At 48.3% G+C, this 20,212-nt stretch overlaps 2 protein-coding genes across 3 annotated transcripts; one reads left to right on the top strand and one right to left on the bottom strand.

Annotated features, from left to right (window-relative positions):
• Positions 1–277: 277 nt before the first annotated feature.
• Positions 278–4,602, bottom strand: Tmem186 (transmembrane protein 186). The gene is made up of 2 exons (XM_076840188.2): positions 4,535–4,602; positions 278–2,645 (listed from the first exon to the last, which is right to left on the bottom strand). The coding sequence occupies exons 1-2, from the start codon at positions 4,595–4,597 to the stop codon at positions 2,007–2,009; spliced, it is 702 nt and encodes a 233-aa protein (XP_076696303.2). The 5' UTR covers positions 4,598–4,602; the 3' UTR covers positions 278–2,006.
• A 139-nt stretch (positions 4,603–4,741) lies between these two features.
• Positions 4,742–19,851, top strand: Pmm2 (phosphomannomutase 2). 2 transcript variants are annotated; one of them, XM_076840816.1, is made up of 8 exons: positions 4,742–4,871; positions 7,878–7,989; positions 9,823–9,899; positions 11,148–11,239; positions 14,802–14,901; positions 15,021–15,096; positions 16,603–16,718; positions 18,712–19,851. In XM_076840816.1, exons 1-8 carry the CDS (start codon positions 4,806–4,808, stop codon positions 18,811–18,813), a joined length of 741 nt encoding a protein of 246 aa, XP_076696931.1. In that variant the 5' UTR covers positions 4,742–4,805; the 3' UTR covers positions 18,814–19,851. The 2 variants fall into 2 exon arrangements, with proteins under 2 accessions (XP_076696931.1, XP_076696932.1); XM_076840817.1 differs by lacking the exons at positions 7,878–7,989; positions 9,823–9,899.
• Positions 19,852–20,212: the final 361 nt, after the last annotated feature.

Raw genomic sequence — 20,212 nt, 5'->3', positions numbered from 1 at the left:
TCCTTCTGTGCCTGCTTCCGCTTCAAGTCCAGGGCTAAGGCCCTCCCACCAAGCCTCTCCTGCAGTCCTGCCTCAGACCATCTGACCCTTTCTTCACACTTGTCACCAACCGTAATGACATACATTCAATTGTAATGACATACATTGTTTAACAGCCACAAGTACCAGACACCCTACTGCAAGCTCCACAAAGGTGAAAATCTTGAATTAGCCAGGAACTGGCACAAGACAGACACTGGTAAAAGTTTAGGTGGAATGAATGACATTTGAAAGCCTGTAGGAGCAAACGCTTTTGAATTGTTTTATTTGCTTTTCTGAAATGAAAAAATTAACAACAAAAACACCTAACTTCTTTTGTTAACTGATTTTTGTTTTAAGTCATTTTGGGGCCCAATGTGGTGGCATATACCTATAATCCCAGTGACTTGGGAGGCTGAAGCAGGAAGATCACAAGTTCGAGGCCAACCTAGGCAACTTAGTGAGACCACCTCAAAATAAAAAATAAGGGTTGAGGTTGTAGATCAAGGGGAGAGTGCCCCTGGGTTCAATCCCTAGTAATGTATAAAAAAGAAAAGGTCATTTTGCAGCTCAGTGGCAGGTTGCCTGCCCGGCCCATTCAAGGCCCTGGGTTCAATCCACAGCACTGCAATATATGAAAAACAAAAAAAAAAACATTTTTCTCAAAACACCATTTTCAGCCTACAGAGGACAAATATTACATTCTTATTATTACTCAAAAATTGGGGGGCTGGGGATATAGCTCAGTTTGTAGAGTACTTGCCCTGCATGCACAAGGCAATGGGGTCAATCCCCAGCACCACAAAAAAAAAAAAAAATTGGGAATGATCTAGTTATGGTTTAGATATGAGGTGCCCCCCGCTAAAAGCTCCTGTTAACAATGTAGGTGATTAAATTATGAGAGCTGTAACCTAATCAATGGATTAGTCCATCTGATGGGTCAGTAATTTGAAAGGACTGACCATGTGGCACCTGTAGGTGGGGGGGGCACACCTTAGGGGTTTCTATTACCCCTGGCTCCCTGCTTCCCAGCCAGGGACTGAGAGGCTCTTCTCCACCACACCCTTCCACCTCACCTCGGGTCCAGAATAATGGAGTTGGCTAGGCAAGGACTGAAACTCTGAAACTGTGAGCCACAGTGAATTTTTCCTCCTCTAATTGTTCTTGTCAGGTATTTTGGTCACAGCAATGAAAACCTGACAAACATAATAGTAAAGGTTAAAAGGACTTGCTACACTCAGTGCAATATTTTGCAATTCCTGAATATTTTAAAATAAATATACATAACTGAGATACTTTCATAACATGAAGCATAGACCAACTTTAAGTATAGTATAACTTGTTTTTTAAAAGCTTTGAAGCTCCATGGGATGCCACTGTGTATCTCTGACCAAAGGCTTCATATTTGCTCTGGGCTACTGAGTTTGCAAAGTACTTGGCAATTATTGGTTTCTTTGTATATTTGTTTTACAGACTGAAGCCAGGGCTTCACATATGCTGAACAAATGTTCTACCTCTGAGCTTGATCCCCAGCCCGCATTTAGTTATTCTCACATTTACCCACGGGACAAAGAGTCCCATCCATTTTACAGATGTAACTTAGACACACTACTCTCCCCCAGGCTGAGAGCTGAGAACTGGTGGCACCCAAGTCTTTTAACTCCAGATCCTGTGCCCCTTGCCATGCCTCTTGGTCTTCCAGTTTCATAGCTGAGGCTAAGTGACCCTGCCCAGCTTCCTCCAACAGCTGCCTCCTAACAGAAATTCTAGACATTATCTGAATGAATGTCACATACAGGTTTAGGAAGATTCTGCTCTGAAGGCCTTTTTCGTAAACCTGGTTACTACTTCCACTTCATAAATTTCTTCATCCAAAAAAACAAGTTCCCAGGGTCCTGGAGATGCCCTGCTTCAGCTGCTCCCACACCCTCAGCTTTCTTGTCAGAGATCCAGGTGGCCACGGGCTACCCAGATCAGCTCCAAGCTGTTCACTTGAGTCTGTCCAGTGTCCCGAACACCTGCGTAAAACGCTCTCTGTCCACGACACGTCCATGGCGCAGGGTGAGATAGAAGGTCTGCTTTCCACTGTACTGCTGGATCCGTACGAACAGATCTTGGGGACGGTCCTTGGTTTCTGTCAGGGGCATCACATCAGCCACAGGACAGTATGTGTCCTGCCGCCAGCCCCAGAAGGTGAGGTGGGCCACCCGCAGTACGGTACCTGACTCATTCACATACAGGATGCCCACCAGCCTCCGGAAGAAATAGCTCATCCAGCACAGCATGACCAGGGCAAAGCCAGCTATCCCACTTAGGAGGCACAGTGAGTTGAAAGTCATGAGGCCCTGGGAGTACCAGTAGAAGCCTGGTGGCAGGGCCACCACTGTCAGAGCCGTCTGTGCCACCTTGAGCCGAGACACATACCCAAAGGCTCTGATGGCATTAAAGCGGTAGACCATCTGGAATTTCTCATTCTCTTCACTTGGTGGTTTCTCCTTCAAGGTGGGTGACCTGTTCCCCACCCACTTCTTGGGATCCTCCTGCCCACTGCAAAACCATAGCCCATGGAGAGGCCTTCCCCAAGCAGCTGGCCCCCGCAACCTTGGCACAGCTCGGAGGAGGGCAGCCTGGAAGGGAAACAGGAGATATTTTCTCATGGAATTCAACAATGCCAATCACACAATGTACATCTGTAAAACGTCAAACAAGGAGGCTCCCACCAATACTGCAATGTCACCAGTACTGCCAAAGGAGAGAGAATGGCAAAGCCAGATGCTTAACTTCATGGGAACTGCACAAATGCTAGTCGGGACGAATACTACTACTTCTTTTTTTACCAGTAAGGAAACTACCCCCAGAGAGGTTGAGAAATTTACCCAAGGACACACAGTGGAATGAATACAGGGATGGGAAGGTGTCTGATTCTCAAACTGGTCCTCTTACCCCCAGAAAGTTCCAAGTAAAAATAGAAAAGAAGGCTTCATTCATTCAACAAACAGCTAGGGAGAGCCACCATGGGACACTGGATCCATAAGGCCATGTGACTAATGTGTGATTACCAAGGAGTAAACTAATCACGTCCTAGGAGGAAACTCGGGTAACAAATCCATATTTACAACAGTAATCTTCCAGTTTTCCACCTGGTTTATGCGTTATCTTGGTGGTAGAGGAAACTGCCATTTTCTACTAGGCTAGCTTTGTAGCAGAGTGATGCAGTGAGGCCCCAACATGTGGCAGAGATTGTTAGTGGGTAAGTAGTGCAGTCGAAAAGCTCTGGAGCACATGTGGGTTCCAATCCTGGCTCCGTCACTAGCTGTGAGTTCCCAGGCAGGTTACTCCTCCTCTCGGCGCCTCAGTTTCTTCACTTTTATTTATTATTTTCATTAACTGGTTTATTGATTGGTTTACTTTGTGGTACTGGGGACTGAACCCAGAATGTAGTGGCATCCCTTCCTCAACAGAAAATCTTAACTAAGTTTCTCCAGAAATCTTCACCATCATTGATTTTAGGACAATCAGCAAAAGAGTATCTACAAAAGAGTTCAATGTAGGTAAACACCCTACTTTCCTGTTGCTCTATTACTTAGTCACTGGCCTGGAAGAAATCAGCATTCCAGGTGATGGACGCCCCTTTATTTGTTTTTCACAAACACTTATTCAGTATAGTAGTTGTAGAAGTGTGTTGCAAATGCAAAATGTGATATAAAAAAAAGAAGAAGAAATTTAACAAGGCCTCTGGCCTTGAGCTGGGCTTCACAGAGGTGTCTACATTTCTAGGAAAACAGAAGTTGCCAACTGGGCTCCATGGTATCAGCTGGTGGGGGAGGAAAGAAGGGGAGAAGAAGCTCTCTCCTTCTCAGGTGTGGTCCTTGAAGGGTTAACTTGTCCAGAACAGTGAAAGAAAAAGCTGCTTTTGTGTGAACTTCTGCAGACTGAGCTTCTGAGCTCCTCTCCTTACATGCTGGGTATAAAACTCTGAAACTCCCTGAACTAGGGGTTCAGGGGATTGACTGATTATAGCAAAAGCTGTTCCCCCAAACCTGGCTGCAGCTCTCTTGGAGCCTTGCCTCTTCCGTCCTTCCAACAAGAGGCGCTCTAAAACTCAGCCACATCCCGAGCCCCTTTTTTAACCTTAAGGCAGGGGCTCACTAAGTTGCCAGGGCTGGCATTGAACCTGCGATCCTCCTGCCCCAGCCTCCCAGGCAGCTGGGATGCAGGCGTGGGACACCGCACCCAGCCGGTCCTTCACCTTTTGAAAGGGAGACTCAGGATGCGGAACAATGACTACAGACAGGACCCTCCACCGAGTACCTGCGCCCAGCCGGCGCTCCGAGGTTGGCTCCTACCCGGCGGGTCCACGTGACCCGGGGGAGCCGGAGCCTCCTCACGCGGACGCCCCAAGTCAGAAACCCAGGCGCACCTACCTCGGCCCCAAGTGCGGCACGTACCGCGTCCTCACCGCCCTCCTCCTCCTCACCGCCCTCCTCCTCCTCACCGCCCTCCTCCTCCTTCTCACCATGAGCGGATCCCTTGCTGCCGGAAGTAAATGCCACAGGCCCCGGAAACTCTGAGAGCGCATGCTCAGACTCACGAGGCGCGCGTTGCATCTCGGGAGTCGTGGTCTTGGGACGGGGCCGACGCGCGGCCCAGGCAACATGGGAGCCCGGATGGTTTTCTTCCCGGCGTGCCCTGCGGCGCGGGTGCCGCACCCGGAAGTTCCGGGTCGTGTACCTGGTGCCAACTCAGGTGCCAGCGCGTCCTATCGGGTGCGATCGGAAACTCTAGCCATGGCGGCGTCTGGCCCAGCGCTGTGCCTCTTCGATGTGGATGGGACCCTGACGGCCCCGCGGCAGGTAGGCGGCGCCCGGCAGGCTAGTGGCTGCCGGTGCGGAGACCCCGCCGCTCGCACACCTGGCTAACGACCACCCAGGGTGGGCGCCGAAGGGCGATTTAGGACCTTTCTTCCTCCCAGGGGCTGAGCTTTGTCCTGGGCGCCATGGAGGAATGAGACCAGGGACTGACCAGCTCTCCAGAAGCTAGGGTGCTCAGAGACGTGAGGCGGCGACGAACCTTAAGAGGAGGAAACGTGCATTGGGCGGGGAAGTACCGTTGTGGACCTGCTCGCGCGCCCTGGGCACTGATTGACCCGGGTTTCAACCCCAGCTCAGGACCCCTTGCAGCCATGTGACCGTCTCAGTCCTGTGGCCAAAGGGCTGTGCTGTGTGCATGATAGTAAAGACAGGCTTCCAAGTCAGACGCTTAGTGGAGTCTCTGCTCCTCTCTTGACAGCTGTGTGACCTGGGGCCAGTCAGTTAACTTCTCTGAGTCTCAACGTCTACAGCTTAAATAGGGACATTACCTGTTCCAAATGGTATTTGTGAAGATCTGATAGAATTATTAAAGTATCTTGCATACACTGGACATCAAAACATTAAACACTTCCCCCTGCCCCTGCAATGGACCTTGGTGACGGAAGAACCCTGGATCACTTTAGGCTGCTGCTGAGAGTTACTTGGGTCCTGGAAACTTGCTCCCCACTACCAGATTTTTGCTGCTCTGGGCACAGATAAGTTTCATTTAGGATCAGGCTTGTATCTGATTGTATGTGCGCATGCCTGTAATCTCAGCCCCAGGCAGGAAGATCACAAATTTGAGGCCCGCATAGGCAACTTAGTGAGACTCTGTCTCAAAAATTAAAAAGCGTTGAGGGTGTAGTTCAGGGGTAAAGTACCCTTGGGTGTAATCTATAGATGGACAGATTGGAAATATTTGAGGCTTTGCAGGCCATGAGGTCTCTGTTCCAACTACTCAACTGTGTTTGTAGCACAGAAGCAGCTTGCACACAAAGGGATGGGGCTGTGTTCCAGTAATTACATAAACAGGCAGTGGACCTGATTCTGGCCCACAGGCTCTCATTTGCTGGCTCCACCTCATATCTGTAGTAAAATTTCCTTAAACATCTCCCCCAAAAATCTTCTATAAAATTTTTTCAGAGTTTCTAAACTTTTTTTTTAAGTTTTTAAACTTTTTCAGAGTTTTTAAACTTTTAAGTTTTTGAATCTTCCTCTATTTCATTTTGTGTGGGGCAATGTATAATCATGAGCACAGGTTTATTTAGGAACACTGAAATAATTCTGCTGTGCACTTGCTTCACTCTGAAGATTTCTTCTGCATAAGAGTGTAGTGTAAATGCTCAGCTGTGGTTACAGCATGTGGATCCTGTTTCCTCTCTGAAAGTATTTGCTGCCACCTGGAAGCAAAGAGTGATCTTTTATAGCCCATTCACATTGCAAGATATGTCACAGTGGCTGACCGAGGTACCACTTAGCTCATCAGTGTGCACGGGGCTTAGTGGAATATGTTGTACCCTTACGCTTCCTTAGGCTTTGAAGCTGGAAGTATTGCTGCCATTGTTGGTCAGTATTGTTCTTCTAGTATTTTGCAACAGTCTTCCCACTTCCTCCCATGCTGATGTCAGGTCTAAGCAAACCATCTGGGGACTCTGGGGACAGGTTTTCACATTCTCACTGACTCAGAGGCCACTCGTGCAGTTCTGGATTTTGCCCAATATGTCAAGATCCTGCTGTAAGAGGTAGAGATGATCTCACTCTTTATAAGCCCCTCTGTGAGGTTTTATTAATAATATGAATGTATTTATCTAAAAAACATGTTTTAAAGAAAAAAAGGTTGTGCCAATACCTATAATCCCAGGAACTCTGGAGGTTAAGTCAGGAGACTCCCAAGTTCTTGGCCAGCGAGAGCAATTTGGTAAGACCCTGTCTCAGAGAAGGAATGGGGATGAAGCTCAGTGGTGAGGTGCCACTGTGCTCAGTCCCAGTGTGGGTGTGGGGCAGGGCAGGAGGAAGAACAAAGCATTGAACTGTGGATGTTATATCTTTCCATCGTAGTTTATGATACAATTTGGAATTGAGCTTAGAATTATTCCAGTAAGATCACTGTTTATAGATAGGAGCTTTTCTTTTAAAAAAAAGACTAGCAAATTCTTTTTTTTTTTTTTTTTAGTTGTTGATGGACCTTTATTTTATTAATTTATTTATATAAATTGCCTAGAATGTGTGAGGCACTGAGTACTGAGAATTGCACTCAGTGCCTCACACATTCTAGGCAAACGCTCTACCACTGAGCCACAACCCCAGCCCCCAAGACTAACAAATTCTAATGTTATCCTTTGTTGGGGTGGTTTTTTGGTTTTTTGAGATCCTGGTTCAAACCCAGGATCTCACTTATGCCAAGCACAAACTTAACCACTGAGCCACATTCCTAGCCCAGTTCTTTGTTTTACATAACTGTAATAAATCAGTTCTAAACTTCCTATTTAATTTCATTGTAGTCTTTCATTTTAAAATCAATTTAGCCAGTTGGGCAAAGTGTTACATGCTTGTAATCCCAGCAACTCAGGAGGCTGAAGCAGGAGGATTGCAAGTTTCAGGCTCTCCTCGGCAACTTTGCAAGACTCTGTCTCAAAATAAAAAGTAAAAATCTGGACTATGAATATAGTGCAGTGATAAAGAATGCCTGGGTTTAATCCTCAGTACTGAAAGAAAAAAATAGACTATTTTTACATGTTTATATCTAGTAAATTCATAGAAAAATAGCTGTAACAATACATACGACTTTTCATAAATTGCTTATGTGAATAAATTTTGGTAAATGTAAGTAAAAGTCAATAGGTTTATTCTGATAAAATATCACCTAAAATTACAACTAAAACATTTGAACTTATCTACAGACTAGTAACTGAGTAAGCATGTATAAAAATAAGAATTACTTTTTCTTACAATTTTAGTCTGCTGATTATTTTGTGGCTCCTGACGTGTGTTTTTCTTCTTGAAATGCAGAAAATTACTAAAGAAATGGATGACTTTCTACAGAAATTGAGGCAGAAGATCAAAATTGGAGTGGTAGGCGGGTCAGACTTTGAAAAAGTACAGGAGCAACTGGGAGATGATGGTAACTAACGCATTGCCGATCATGCTTGGTCAAAGACGAGCTTCTCGTGATGCATTGAAAACTGTAGCCACCTGTTGTCAGCTTTCTGCTTCCTTCTTTGAGGAAACATTTTCTCTTCCTTTATTTTTCCTGTGCTTTTAATCCTGTCCATAAAGTTCTAGAGTTGACTGATGAAAATCCTTTACTCAGATGTGTAGGTAGGTTGTCATAAAAAGGTGAGTGTCCACATCTCTGCACTTAGAAACCTTTCTGCCTCGAGCGCGTGCCTGCTCTTGCTCACTGCCCTCTAGACTTAGTCCAGGCCCCAGCTTTGACTTCTCGCCCAGGTGTGGAAGTGCCCCGTGGGCTGATGCCTCCTCCCCAGTGCCTTCCTCAGTGTTCCCTACTCAGGAGAGTCACAGCTCTCCCTGTACCCCATCCAGAGTCTCCAGCACAGAACCCTGGAAGCTGAAGAACCATATTGACTCCTTTCCTGGAGATTCTGACTCAGTAGTTCTGTGGGATGATGCAGCAAAGCCCTGCCAGTGTAGTGCTCTGTTAGTTTTGGAATCTGCCTTGAAGACCAGAACCAGTCATTGTTTATCTCTGTGCTCCCAGGGCCTCTGGGGTGCCTGGTCTATGAGAAATAGTGGGTGGAGAAATGATGAATAAATTGTTTCTTTAACCCCTGTTTTCCCCAGAGTCCCCACATCTTGGAACCAGCTCTGATAGAGCAAGGCTTTTCAATCTTGGCACTGTTGACTGTTGACATTTTGAGCCACATAATTCTATGTTAAGGGGCCTCCTGTGCATTGGAAGATGTTTAGCAGTTTCCCTGACCTTTTCCCCCTAGATGTCAGCAGAGTTCACACACACACACACACACACACACACACACACAGAATTTTGACAACCAAAATGTCACCAGACATTGCCAAATACCCCCTGGTGGCGACACCCCTGTTTGGAACTCCTGTTCCGTATATCATATCTTACCCTCCAAATCCGTGTAGGCCATATTTATTGGGTTATCATTACTGGAAGAATAATGTACACGATTCCTTTAAGAGTCTGTACTCCACTTATGTTTAATTCTCCTTGTAGATGCTTTGTTTAGAAATGCTCTAAACAGCACAACAGGGCACTTTTAGCCTGGAAGCCCTGTTGCCTGGTTGGGATTGCCCTCTCTCCTGCTCCTGGTACAAGAGGTGCAGGAGGGGTCTGCATAGTCAGAATGTGCAGCAAGAATCGATACACAAACTAGAAGAGAGTTAAACCCACCTCTGTCACAGTCACCATGTTAAACTACAGGTGCGAGGGTCTCTTTCAGCACGTGGTGATGTGGACAAGGGGCGCTGGGCCTGGGGTCTGCATTTGAACAAGTGCCTAAAGTTTGAGAATCCCTTCATTAAGGCTGTGTGGTAGTGTTCAAATCTGACTGGTTATAAGAATTACCTAAACAGTTTTTTCTTTAAAAAAAAAAAAAAAAAATCTTATGTTTAGCCTGTCACTTAATGATTAGAAAGCCCAAGGTCAGAGTTCAGAAACCTACGTCACCTGCTGCCCCAGTGATGCTGGCTCATGGCAAGTTCGGGCACCCACTGGGTCAGACCAAGGGGATGAAGGCAAGTACAGAACAGGACCTGTGGCTGGCTCCAGGCCTGCTGTCATTAAATATAACCAAAGAGCCTTTCTTTCTTGCTTTCCTCGTTTGGGGAGCTTGGTTAGGATGAGGTTCTTTGATGGTTCTTACTGGAGGTCAGTAGTTTTATTGGTGGTGCATGTTAGTCAAGAAGTAGAAACAGATTTTAATTCATTTATTCTGAATTTTCTTTTGTTTCGGTTTGGTTGTAGTGGTTGAAAGATATGATTATGTGTTTCCAGAAAATGGCTTGGTAGCGTACAAAGATGGGAAACTATTATGTAAACAGGTAGGTTCTGAGTATGTGAACAACTACATGATACTTTTAAAATGATGTCTAAAGGGCATTTGATACTGAATGCCTCTGGGGCGGGACACTGGAGCTGATTAATGGGGGAAATGAATCTTTACTCCATTCTTCATTAAGTTTTGAATGTTGAAACATGTGACTGTTAAATATTCCAAAGTAATATTTAAGTTTTTATAATTGGTTTCTAAGACTACTTACATGTGGCCTGGGTTGTAGCTCAATGTCGGAGCACTCGCCTACATGTGTGAGGCACTAGGTTCAATCCTCAGCACCACATAAAAATAAATAAATAAAATAAAGGTATTATGTCCATAGACAACAAAAAATATGTTTTCTTTAAAAAAAGAGGGCTGGGGTTGTGGCTCAGCAGTAGAGCACTCGCCTCGCATGTGCGAAACCCTGATCCTCAGCACCACATACAAAAATAAAGAATACTTAGGGCTGGGGTTGTGGCTCAGTGGTAGGGCGCTCACCTTGCACATAAAAATAAAAAAGTAAAATAAAGGTATTGTGTCCAACTACAACTAAATTTTAAATTATGGGCTGAGGTTGTGGCTAAGAAGAAAAGAAGCTGTTAAAAAAAGAATACTTATATCTAATATTTCTATTATGATAGCAAAAACTAGGCAGGCTGCCTCAGCATAAACATCTTAGAAAGTACTGTATAAACTGGTGTGGTGGCACACACCTATAATCCTAGACACCTGGGAGGCTGAGGCACGAGGACCCCAGGTTCAAGGCCAGCCTCAGCAATGTAGTGAGACCCTGTCTCAAAATAAAAAGGGCTGGGGTTGTTGTTCAGTGGTAGAGCATCCCTGAGATTAATTTAAAAGGAAAAAAAACAAGGTACTACATAGCTCTTAAGAGTCTAGGATCATTCTGTTCAGACAGAAGAGGAGTGTGTTTTGGTCCATCACTGTAGATATCTTAATTGAATAAAAGCTAGAGCAGTAAACTCTGGACCTTCCAGGAAGTGTTTGAAAGATAATGAACACAGAACTCTAAGCAGTGAGGCAGAAAATGCATTTGGCTGGTGCTTTTGTGGCTTGCCCCATGTCTTCAGCCAGAGGAAAAGGGAAAGAAGTAGACGGCAGGGGCCGTGGCCCTGCCCTGCTGCCTCAGCCTCGCAGCTTCCCAGCAGGAGTGGCTGAAGACGGGGCTTGCTGGAAAGCTGTCTTGAAAATGCTTCCTGCTAAACCAAGTAACTCCACTACTTTGTTCACCTAGAATATTCAAGGTCACCTGGGTGAGGCTCTGATCCAAGACTTGATCAACTACTGTCTGAGCTACATTGCAAAAATTAAACTTCCCAAGAAAAGGTAGGTTTGCCTTCAGCAAAGAGGCGCTACTCCACTAGGGAACGATGTCTTGTAGGGTGAGTGCTCATTTACATCCAACGCCCAGCACTTGGAAACGGTGTGTGAAGCCAACAGTGTAGGATGGTGATGCAAAGGGCCTGTCCACATGAAGGCCATTCGTGCAGCCACTGGACACCATGCACCTTCCAAGGCTGTCGTGAGAGGGAGCACCTGTTAGAGGGCGTGTACAAAGAGCAAGGGAGGCTCCAGACCTGGTCGTGTAATGGAGGCCTGCGGAGCCTGCCCGGAGCCAAGTGTGGCTGGCCCACAGTGTTAAATAAACCACACTCATTGCCATCATTTCACATTTGGTTTTCTGATTTTGAAACATCTGGATTCTGACTTTGTGGCAAATCAGGCCCTGGCTGCTCTGGGTCCCACGGGGCTGCCCTGCCCCCCCACTCCCCCCACCCCCCCTGCCCCCCCACTCCCCCCACCCCCCCTGCCCCCCCACTCCCCCCCCCAGCACTTACTCCAGTCTCAGTGCCCCCAATACAAAGATGGGCAGGCAGTGGATCCAGATGCTGACGGGGCCTGATGGTGAGGTTGCTGATTCTTTCTGGTTTTCAGGACTTCCTGGGTAGACCTTCACTGTCACGGGGAGATGCATCTTTAAGGGGCAGCTGGGTCTCAGGGCTGCACTCCAGAGGCTGCTCCAGCCTTTTGGGATCCGCAGAGCAGTCGCACCTCCAGCCCATGCAGGTCCCTTCCCCAGAGAGGCTATGGGTGAAACGGGCTGGTCTGGTGCTGCTGCTGTTGGTGATGCACACCTAGGTTCCTTCTCCTATTCCAAGTTTAAGTTCCCCATAGTAAAAAGTCAAAAGACACCCATGTCCCAAGTCCATCACCTCATTACTATGGGCTAAGCATGATTTTTTTTAAAAAAAATGAGACATGATCCCATCCTCAAAGAGTTTATCATCTAGTGAGGAAGAATGGAGTACAGAGCTATAGTTCCAGAACACTGAAAGAAACCAGAACTGAGACCTAGTTGATCAGCTTTTCCACATTTTGCATCAGTACTGTGTGCTCTGCCTAGTTCAAGCAGAGGCAGTAAGACCTAGACGGCCCAGTCTTCACAAGAGAATTGAGTATTGATAAACCACCCTAATCCCTGTTTTTTGGGGGGTACTAGAGATTGAACCAAGGGGCTCTTTGCCACTGAATTACACCCCCAGCCCTTTTTTTTTTCAATATTTATTTTTTAGTTGTAGTTGGACACAATACCTTTATTTTATTTATATATTTATATTTATATGTGGCTAATGATCGAACCCAGGGCCTTGAATGTGGTAGGCTAACACACTACCACTGAACTACAGCCACAGCCCAACACTCCTAGCCCTTTTTATTTTTTATTTTAAGACAGAGTTTTAGGCTGAAATAAAAAATAAAAAGGGCTAGGAGTGTTGGGCTGTGGCTGTAGTTTCAGTGGTAGTGTGTTAGCTACCCAACTTTTCCCCACAGGCCCTGGGATTCGATTCATTAGCCACCATGCCCAGCCTAATCCCTGGGTTGTTTTGAGAGACTTCTTGTGTCCATCTTCCTCTGATAATGAGTTGAAAAAAGGGCTGGGGGTGTAATTCAGTGCAGGCCCTTGGTTCAATCTCTAGTACCCCCAACCCCTTATCGACAGGGACAGGGCTAGGTCTCTGTCAGTTTCAGGACAACCTGGACATGGAGTCTTTTGGTTTTTTATTTTTTTCAGCAGTGGGATTGAACCCTGGACCTCATATATGCTAGGCAAGCACTCCACCGCTGAGCCACACCCCTGACCTCCAAACATGGGATTTTTAGAAACATTTCTTAGGTGTTCACACTTCCTGTATCATTTGCTGTGTTCTCCATGAGTCGTGCATAGCAGGGGCCCAGATCCATCTGCTAGAGACTTGGGTATTTCTATTTTACTTGATAAGTACTTATTCATTCCCAATTTTCAAAGTACCTTTACATAAACTGTCCCTTTGCTTTTCACTAGACCCTTTGGAGGCAACTAGAGCAAGTGCCATTAGCTTCTCTCTGTAGGTGAACAAACAGAGGCCTGGAGAGGTGCCCAGAGTCAGACAGCATAGTAAGAAGGCAGCTGTCCTTGAATCGCGTCCACACTCTGCACCTGGCAGGTGGCCTCTCAGTATCTACCATGGCAGGTGGCTGGAGATCAAAGCTGTGTGATTAAAGTAATGGAAAGAGACGGGGAAAATGTTCCGTAGGTTCACAAGTGCTACCTTTGAGAGCTGGAAGACGTGTCAGTGCATGTTTGTCACAAAATATTGAAATTTAATTTGTCAAGATGAATGTTTGTCTTCCAAATTATCTCAGCTTTTAAGAAACTATTCTGAGACTGAAAGTGGAAACATGGTGGGCACACATGGGTTTGGTTGGTTGTTGGTGGTGGTTCTGTTGGGGAAGGTTCTGGGGATAAAACTAAGACCTCAAACATGCTAGGCAAGCACTCAACCACTGAGCTACATCCCCATTCCTGGAAAAAAAATGTTTTTAAACATCTTCATTTAAGTCACTGAGGTGGCTTTCGTTGGGCCGTTCTTATTTTCTGTGATCGAGTCAAATCCTTAGGAATGTCTGCCACGGGGTCAGTTGAGTTTCCTCGGTAGTCACTGGGGCTCTGAGCAGTTCTCAGAATCCTTCTGTGTATCTCTGCTTGGGGAAGTCAATCTCTGAGAGCTCACAAGCAACACAGGTGTCTGGAAGTGTTTTCCAGCTCCTTAGGGAAGAACTGATTGCTCTTGTGGTGCTGAGGCACTTTCATAACTCTTCATTAACTCTGAATTCTCTGCCAAGCAGCCACGATGTCCAGTAGAAATATAACTTGAGCCACAAATGCAGCTTTAAATTTTTTTCAACCCAGTGTATCAGAACTGCTTTAACAGGTAATCCTTATAAAACATTACTAAGGTAATTATGTTCCTTTTTAATACTAAATTTCAAATCTGATCTCATTCTGGATTGCAGCATTTCAGGGCCCAGTGGCCCCCTGTGGTTCCTGGCCTACTGTGTTGCACAGCACAGCTCTGAGAAACAGGGCCGCTGGCCAGGGGAGGCGCACACCTGCACAATGCCAGCCACTTGAGGGACTGAGGCAACAGGCGCACAGGTTCAACACCAGCTGGGCAATTTAGTGAGACCCTGTCTCAGATGTTTTAAGATATTAATAATGAGGGGCTGGGGTTGTGGCTCAAGTGGTAGCACGCTCGCCTAGCACCTGTGAGGCACTGGGTTCGATCCTCAGCACCACATAAAATAAAGATATGTACCCACCTAAAAATCAAAAAATAAATATTAAAAAAAAAAGAAATTAATAATGAAAGGAGATGTAGTCAGTAGCAGAATGCTCTTAGGTACAATCCCCACCACCACAAAAAAAAAAGAAGAAAAAAACAAAATGAAATATGGATTACATCCCCTCTACTTCATAAAACCACTCAACCTTTTAGTCTATTTACCTACTGATGTTGCCCAAATAAATAAGGACATTTGGGGGACCTCGGTCCCTTTTCCTCCCTAGGGGTACTTTCATTGAATTCCGAAACGGGATGTTGAATGTGTCCCCTATTGGAAGAAGCTGCAGCCAAGAAGAACGCATTGAATTCTACGAACTGGATAAAGTGAGTCCTGAACTGACCTTGGGGGATGGAAATAAGGTAGACATGCACTTTGTGGCCAGGACTTAAAGTGCTCCTCTACAAAGCAGTACAATGGACAGGTTTTTGTTGTTTTTTGCCAGAAAGAAAATATAAGACAAAACTTCGTAGCAGATCTGCAGAAGGAGTTTGCAGGCAGAGGCCTCACGTTTTCCATAGGTATTGTATATTCAAACGTTCAAGACGTGGCTACCCATTTGCCAGGAGTTGGGTGTGGGCTGCTGAGCTGTTGAGCTGGGTGGGAGATGACATGGGCAGTCCAGGCTGAAAGGAAACCAGCCACTCTCTCCTGCATAATTGGCTATAGCAGGACTTGCCCAGGAAATGGCTTCCAGACAGTCAGGTCTGGTTCCGACTCCTCACTGGGGATTCTTCCTGCCCGCACTTCTCGTGGTCACAAGGAGCTTCTTGATGCTGGAAGAGTGAGAAGCTGCCCCCATGCCTTTGGACAGGAGAGGCGCTCTGCAGTGAACTCCGAAAGAGAGGGAGGGGCTGTGAGCCTCTGAGATGAATTACACCAAGATGTCTTGGAAACGTGGTTCAGTGCATCACCAGCAAGGGACTGTCACAGTCGACTGGGTCGTTTTTGCAGAGCAAGAAACCAAGGCCTGAGCTGGACGTGGTGGCACACACCTGTGATCCCAGCTACTTGGGAGGCTGCAGCAGGAGGAACACAGGTTCAAAGCCAGCCTAGGCAGTTTAGTGAGATCCTTCCTCAGAATAAAAAGGATGGAGGATGTAGCTCAACGGTAAAGCACCCGTGGATTCAGTCCCCAGTATTACTTATTGTAAATCAATGGATGGATGATGAATGGATGAACAGGTTGTAGGAAGTTTAGACTCGCCAAGGGATTTGGTGTAAGACATGAGTGTTCCTAGACACTGAAATGGACAGGTTTCTGACAGAGCTTTGAAAGGGTCTCTGTGACATGGGGGAAGCTGCCTATGAACCAGTCACCTTCTACGTGATTTTCATACTTCCTGCAAGACACACTGGATGCAACCTGCTCCCCGGCATCTCCCACCAGGGGTACTGGGAAGTGCACCTGAAGGAGCCACTGCCAGGCTTCTCCTCAGGCCCTCCCAGGTGGGCTTTGTTTGCACCCATGTGCTTAACAGACTCCTCACTGTGAGCTGGCGTTCTGCATCTTATGTTTAGACCCAGGTGAGATAATATTGGAAAAAAACGTCACGTAGATTAACTTCTAGCACCTGTCCTTAAAGTGGTATAAGTTGCAGATTAGGGTATCACACAGCCTTGGCGATCTAGTTGCTGACAAAGAATGAATCACAAATGTTCTTCAGTGACATTAGCCTCTTTCTTGGGGGGAATGAAGTCTAGGGCCCAGAGCCTCCATATACCAGGCAAGTGCTCTGCCCCGAGCCACACCCCAGCCCTCCTTAGCCCCTTTCCCCTTTAACGTGTGTGCACGCGCGCTGGGATTTGAACACCCAGGGGTACTTAACCACCGAGCCACATCCCAAGCCCTTTCTATTTTGTATTTTGAAACAGGACCTCACTAAGTTGTTTAGGGCCTTGCTAAGTTGCTGAAGCTGGCCTAGAACTAATGACCCTCCTGCTCAGCCTCCTGAGTTGCTGGGATCACGGGCATGCACCACCATACCCAGCCTCATTGTTAATTTGTGTGTGTGTGTCCCCGGCAGGAGGCCAGATCAGCTTTGACGTTTTTCCTGATGGATGGGACAAGAGGTATTGCCTGAGACACGTGGAAAATGACGGTTATAAAACCATTTATTTCTTTGGAGACAAAACCATGCCAGTAAGTATGAAAGTGTTTTTTGCAACTTCACTTTCGGTTTGGGCTTGAAGGGGAAGGGCAGTGGCCAGCTGTCTTCTCCCCACTGACCCAGCTCAGTTTGAGGGATGGCTTCTGTCCTGGAGGACATGAGCGAGCCTTCAGCCTCCGAGCTCAGACACCCAGTGCCCCAGTGGAGGAGAGGATCAGCTGCTGTCAGTCGGCTTTTGAATTAAATATTGCCCTTTCAGAACAGGGCCTCTGGGGCTAATGTGAAATGCTCTGGATTTCAAAGCCTCCGTCTCTCTGAGGCTCAGTTCCCCTGTGAATTAGCTGTACCTGCACACAGTGAGGTCCTGAGAGGGGTAACAAGCCCCTGGCTCAGAGGGGGCGGTCAGGGTGTGCCCTCTCCTGCCAGAGGACTGCTCTGCAGCCAGCTGTGCTTCCTTTAGGAGGACACTGAAAAAGCTGGGCTGTGCCTGGAATCCCTGCCACGTGGCCAAGCTGTGTCCGAAAGGTCTGGGACGAGGTTCAGCCGTGGAGCGCCCCTTAGGGCTGCGAGAGCCTCGCCCGTTCCTGAGGTCTCAGAGATTGGGACCTGACAGGTCCTCACTGACTCCAGGCTCTCCTCTCATGCTCCCCACTGGCCCTCGCGTCAGAAGGTCACCAGGGTTCACCACTTGACCGTGGGGCTCAGCAGCAGCCTATACAGATGGGGTGGGGAGTGCCAGCCCCCAGGAACTGAACACGGAACTCTGAGCCTCTAGGGATTTGAGTATTAAGGGGCGAACTTCCCCTCCTTTGGGCCTGTAACATAGATTGCCACAGAAATATGCTGCTTTCTCCCCTCCTCCCCCTTTCCTCAGGGAACAGGCTTTTTGTTCTTGGAGCCTCCCCTAATGGAACCCTAGCCTTTGGTGCATATGCAAATCGAGCATTTGAAATTTCCGATTCCCTGAAGCCTTATTCTAGAGGCCTTCCTCTTTCAGGAGCTCAGGGCTTGGTTCTGTCTGAGCTGCAGACTTCAGGCGCCTGGGAAGGAGCCCCCTGCCCTGAAACTGGCTTGGAAGGAAGCGGGTCCCTTGGGGGAGAAAGGAAGGCCTGGGGTGGCTGGGAAGGTGTGTGGAGGAAGATGCCCCGGCAGCCAGCAGAGCTGCAGGGCACATGGCTGGATGGTTCTGGAGCAGCAGGGAGCCCGACTCAGAAGCCTAAGGCCAGCAGGGCTGTGGGGCCTTACTCCAGCCACTGGACACACCCCATCGCAGTATGTGCCCAGCTTCCTCAGACTGCCACCTTCTTTGGGCTGTTTCCTGATCCTGGCCAGGGTGAGACTTGCAGGAAGGTGAGGAACAGGTGAGGAACCAGACCGGAGCTGGGCTTCACCTGGCGTCTCCCTGACCTGGCCTTGGGCAGGTCCCACCATTACCCCATTCTGGGCAGAAGAGCCTTCTGTAGCCACACCCTCATTCAGTCAGAACCAAGGTCCAACCCAGGCCACCCACTGCAGAGACCATACCCTTAGCCAGCCACCAGCTGCATGGGGCCATCTAAATGTGATCGAAATCAAACTCGGCTCCTTGTGGCCCTACCTACACTTAAGTGCCCAGTGACCCCGTGTGGCTATGGTCAGCTCTGAGACAACTGTGCCCATTGTCACAGCTAGCTGCCCCAGGCTGTCCACCTTGCCCCATCCTTTGTGGAGAAGCTTGGGCATAGTGAGGCGAGTTGATGGCTGTGAGGCTGCTGTCACTCCTACACTTGCTTTATAGCAAAGTAAGCCTTAGGTCTTCACAAGGAGATCACGTTCCAAGCCCCGATGGGGTTCAGGAGGAGGTTGAAATCCTTCCCAAGAGTGCTTGCGGCGTTCCTGCCCTGCAAACTAAGAAGTAACTGGAGGAAGTCTCCCTGCCCTGGTGAGGTGTCGGTCCCTGACTTCTGTCGGCCTTCAGCGCCAGGGTTGCAGCAGCCACACCCTGGGCAGCAGAGCCTAACACATCTGGGCCTTGTGTGTCTGCAGGGCGGCAATGACCACGAGATCTTCACAGACCCAAGAACCGTGGGCTACACTGTGACAGCGCCCGAGGACACACGCAGAATCTGTGAAGAGCTCTTCTCATAACGAGGGTGGGGAGGGGGGTCCCAGGCCAGCTGTCCGCACTGTCCAGCTGTGCACGGTGTGAACACCACCACACTGGGCAGCAGGATCAGCCTCCACCCCCAGCAGGTCATGCTCTTGCAGTGCCAGAAGAATCCAGGGAGGGGATGAGACTCCCAAGAAGATTCCATCCCCCATCCCCAGCCTCAGACCTACCTCGCTTTGGCACGTTTACACCCTGACATGGGGCTCTGGAAACTCATTCAAGGAGGATTCAGAAAGAACAAATGTGCCTAGGCTCACCCTCTTCAAGGGTCTCATATACAACTGCTGTTAGTGTTTGGACCCTGGCGTAGCTACCAGAAAGGGCGACAGCCTCTGCATGACCCTGGAACACAGCGGGGCTCACCTCCCTCCTGAAGCCCCCTCCCGAGTTGAGGGGTGGGGTGGGGGGGTGCTGGGATGTGTGGTTTTCCAGCCTGCTTCCTGTTTGTGAGCCGCAGACCTCGGTGGCCTGCCGGGCAGATTGCTGGCCTGGTACCAAGTGACCCATGGCGTCTGCACTGGGCAGGCCCAGCGCTCAGGCGGCCCTGTGTTCACTACTCTGAACAGCCTAGCTGCTCTCGGGGGGGACAGACCCTGCTAAGACACTGGCGCAGCCCTTCCCCTGCACCAGAGCAGCTCCCAGGGATGTCATCAGACTTCCCCAAGAGGACCCTCCTGATGGGACCTGGTTCCTCAGGCGTCCACACAGAACCAGAGCTGAGCCCCATGGAGTCTGCTCCTATCCACCCTTCCTGGTGGACTGCAGGAGCTCCACGCCCCCAGCCCCCGGAGCACTGGGAAGAGCTCCAAGAACGGTTCCTGTGCCGCTTTTCAGCATCTGGCCATCTCTACCCCACCCCAGGGCTTACCACCAGGTCAGCCCAACTGCCCGGCTGCATGGGGGTAAGGGCCAGCAGCAACTGCAGGCCTGCCCTTGTTGAATTTTGAAATTGTACTGTAACAACCTTTCTAAACAAAGTGGAGCACACTAAAGTGACATTTCCTGTTTCTCATTCTGATACTTGTTCCTCCTGATTGTCAGTGGGTGGTGAAGTGAGGGATTGGCAGCTGCACCCCATATTCCGGGAAGAAGCCCACCTTTAGCTCTGAGACCACTCTGCTCCGTGCTTCTCTCCAGTGCCTCCCACACCAGGTGGCTCTGCCACTCTTTCTGGCTCTGGGGTGAGGTCCAGAATTCACTGGTAAACCTTCCAGGGCAGGGGGCTGCCTCAGACCCTCCTGCCTGAAGTGGACCTGGGGTTCCTACCTTCCCCTTTCTTCCTGTGGTCTCTGTGTCCATGGAATCCCAGTCCGACCCTCCCAAGGTGCAGTGGGAGTAAAGTCACAGCATCCGCTGTGATGGAGCAAGCTCCAGGAG

Source organism: Callospermophilus lateralis, chromosome 19 (genome assembly GCF_048772815.1).
Source record: "Callospermophilus lateralis isolate mCalLat2 chromosome 19, mCalLat2.hap1, whole genome shotgun sequence".
Taxonomy (NCBI): Eukaryota; Metazoa; Chordata; class Mammalia; order Rodentia; family Sciuridae; genus Callospermophilus; species Callospermophilus lateralis.
The sequence above is the reverse complement of the archived record's forward strand: the minus strand, read 5'-3'. Positions and strand labels throughout refer to the sequence as shown.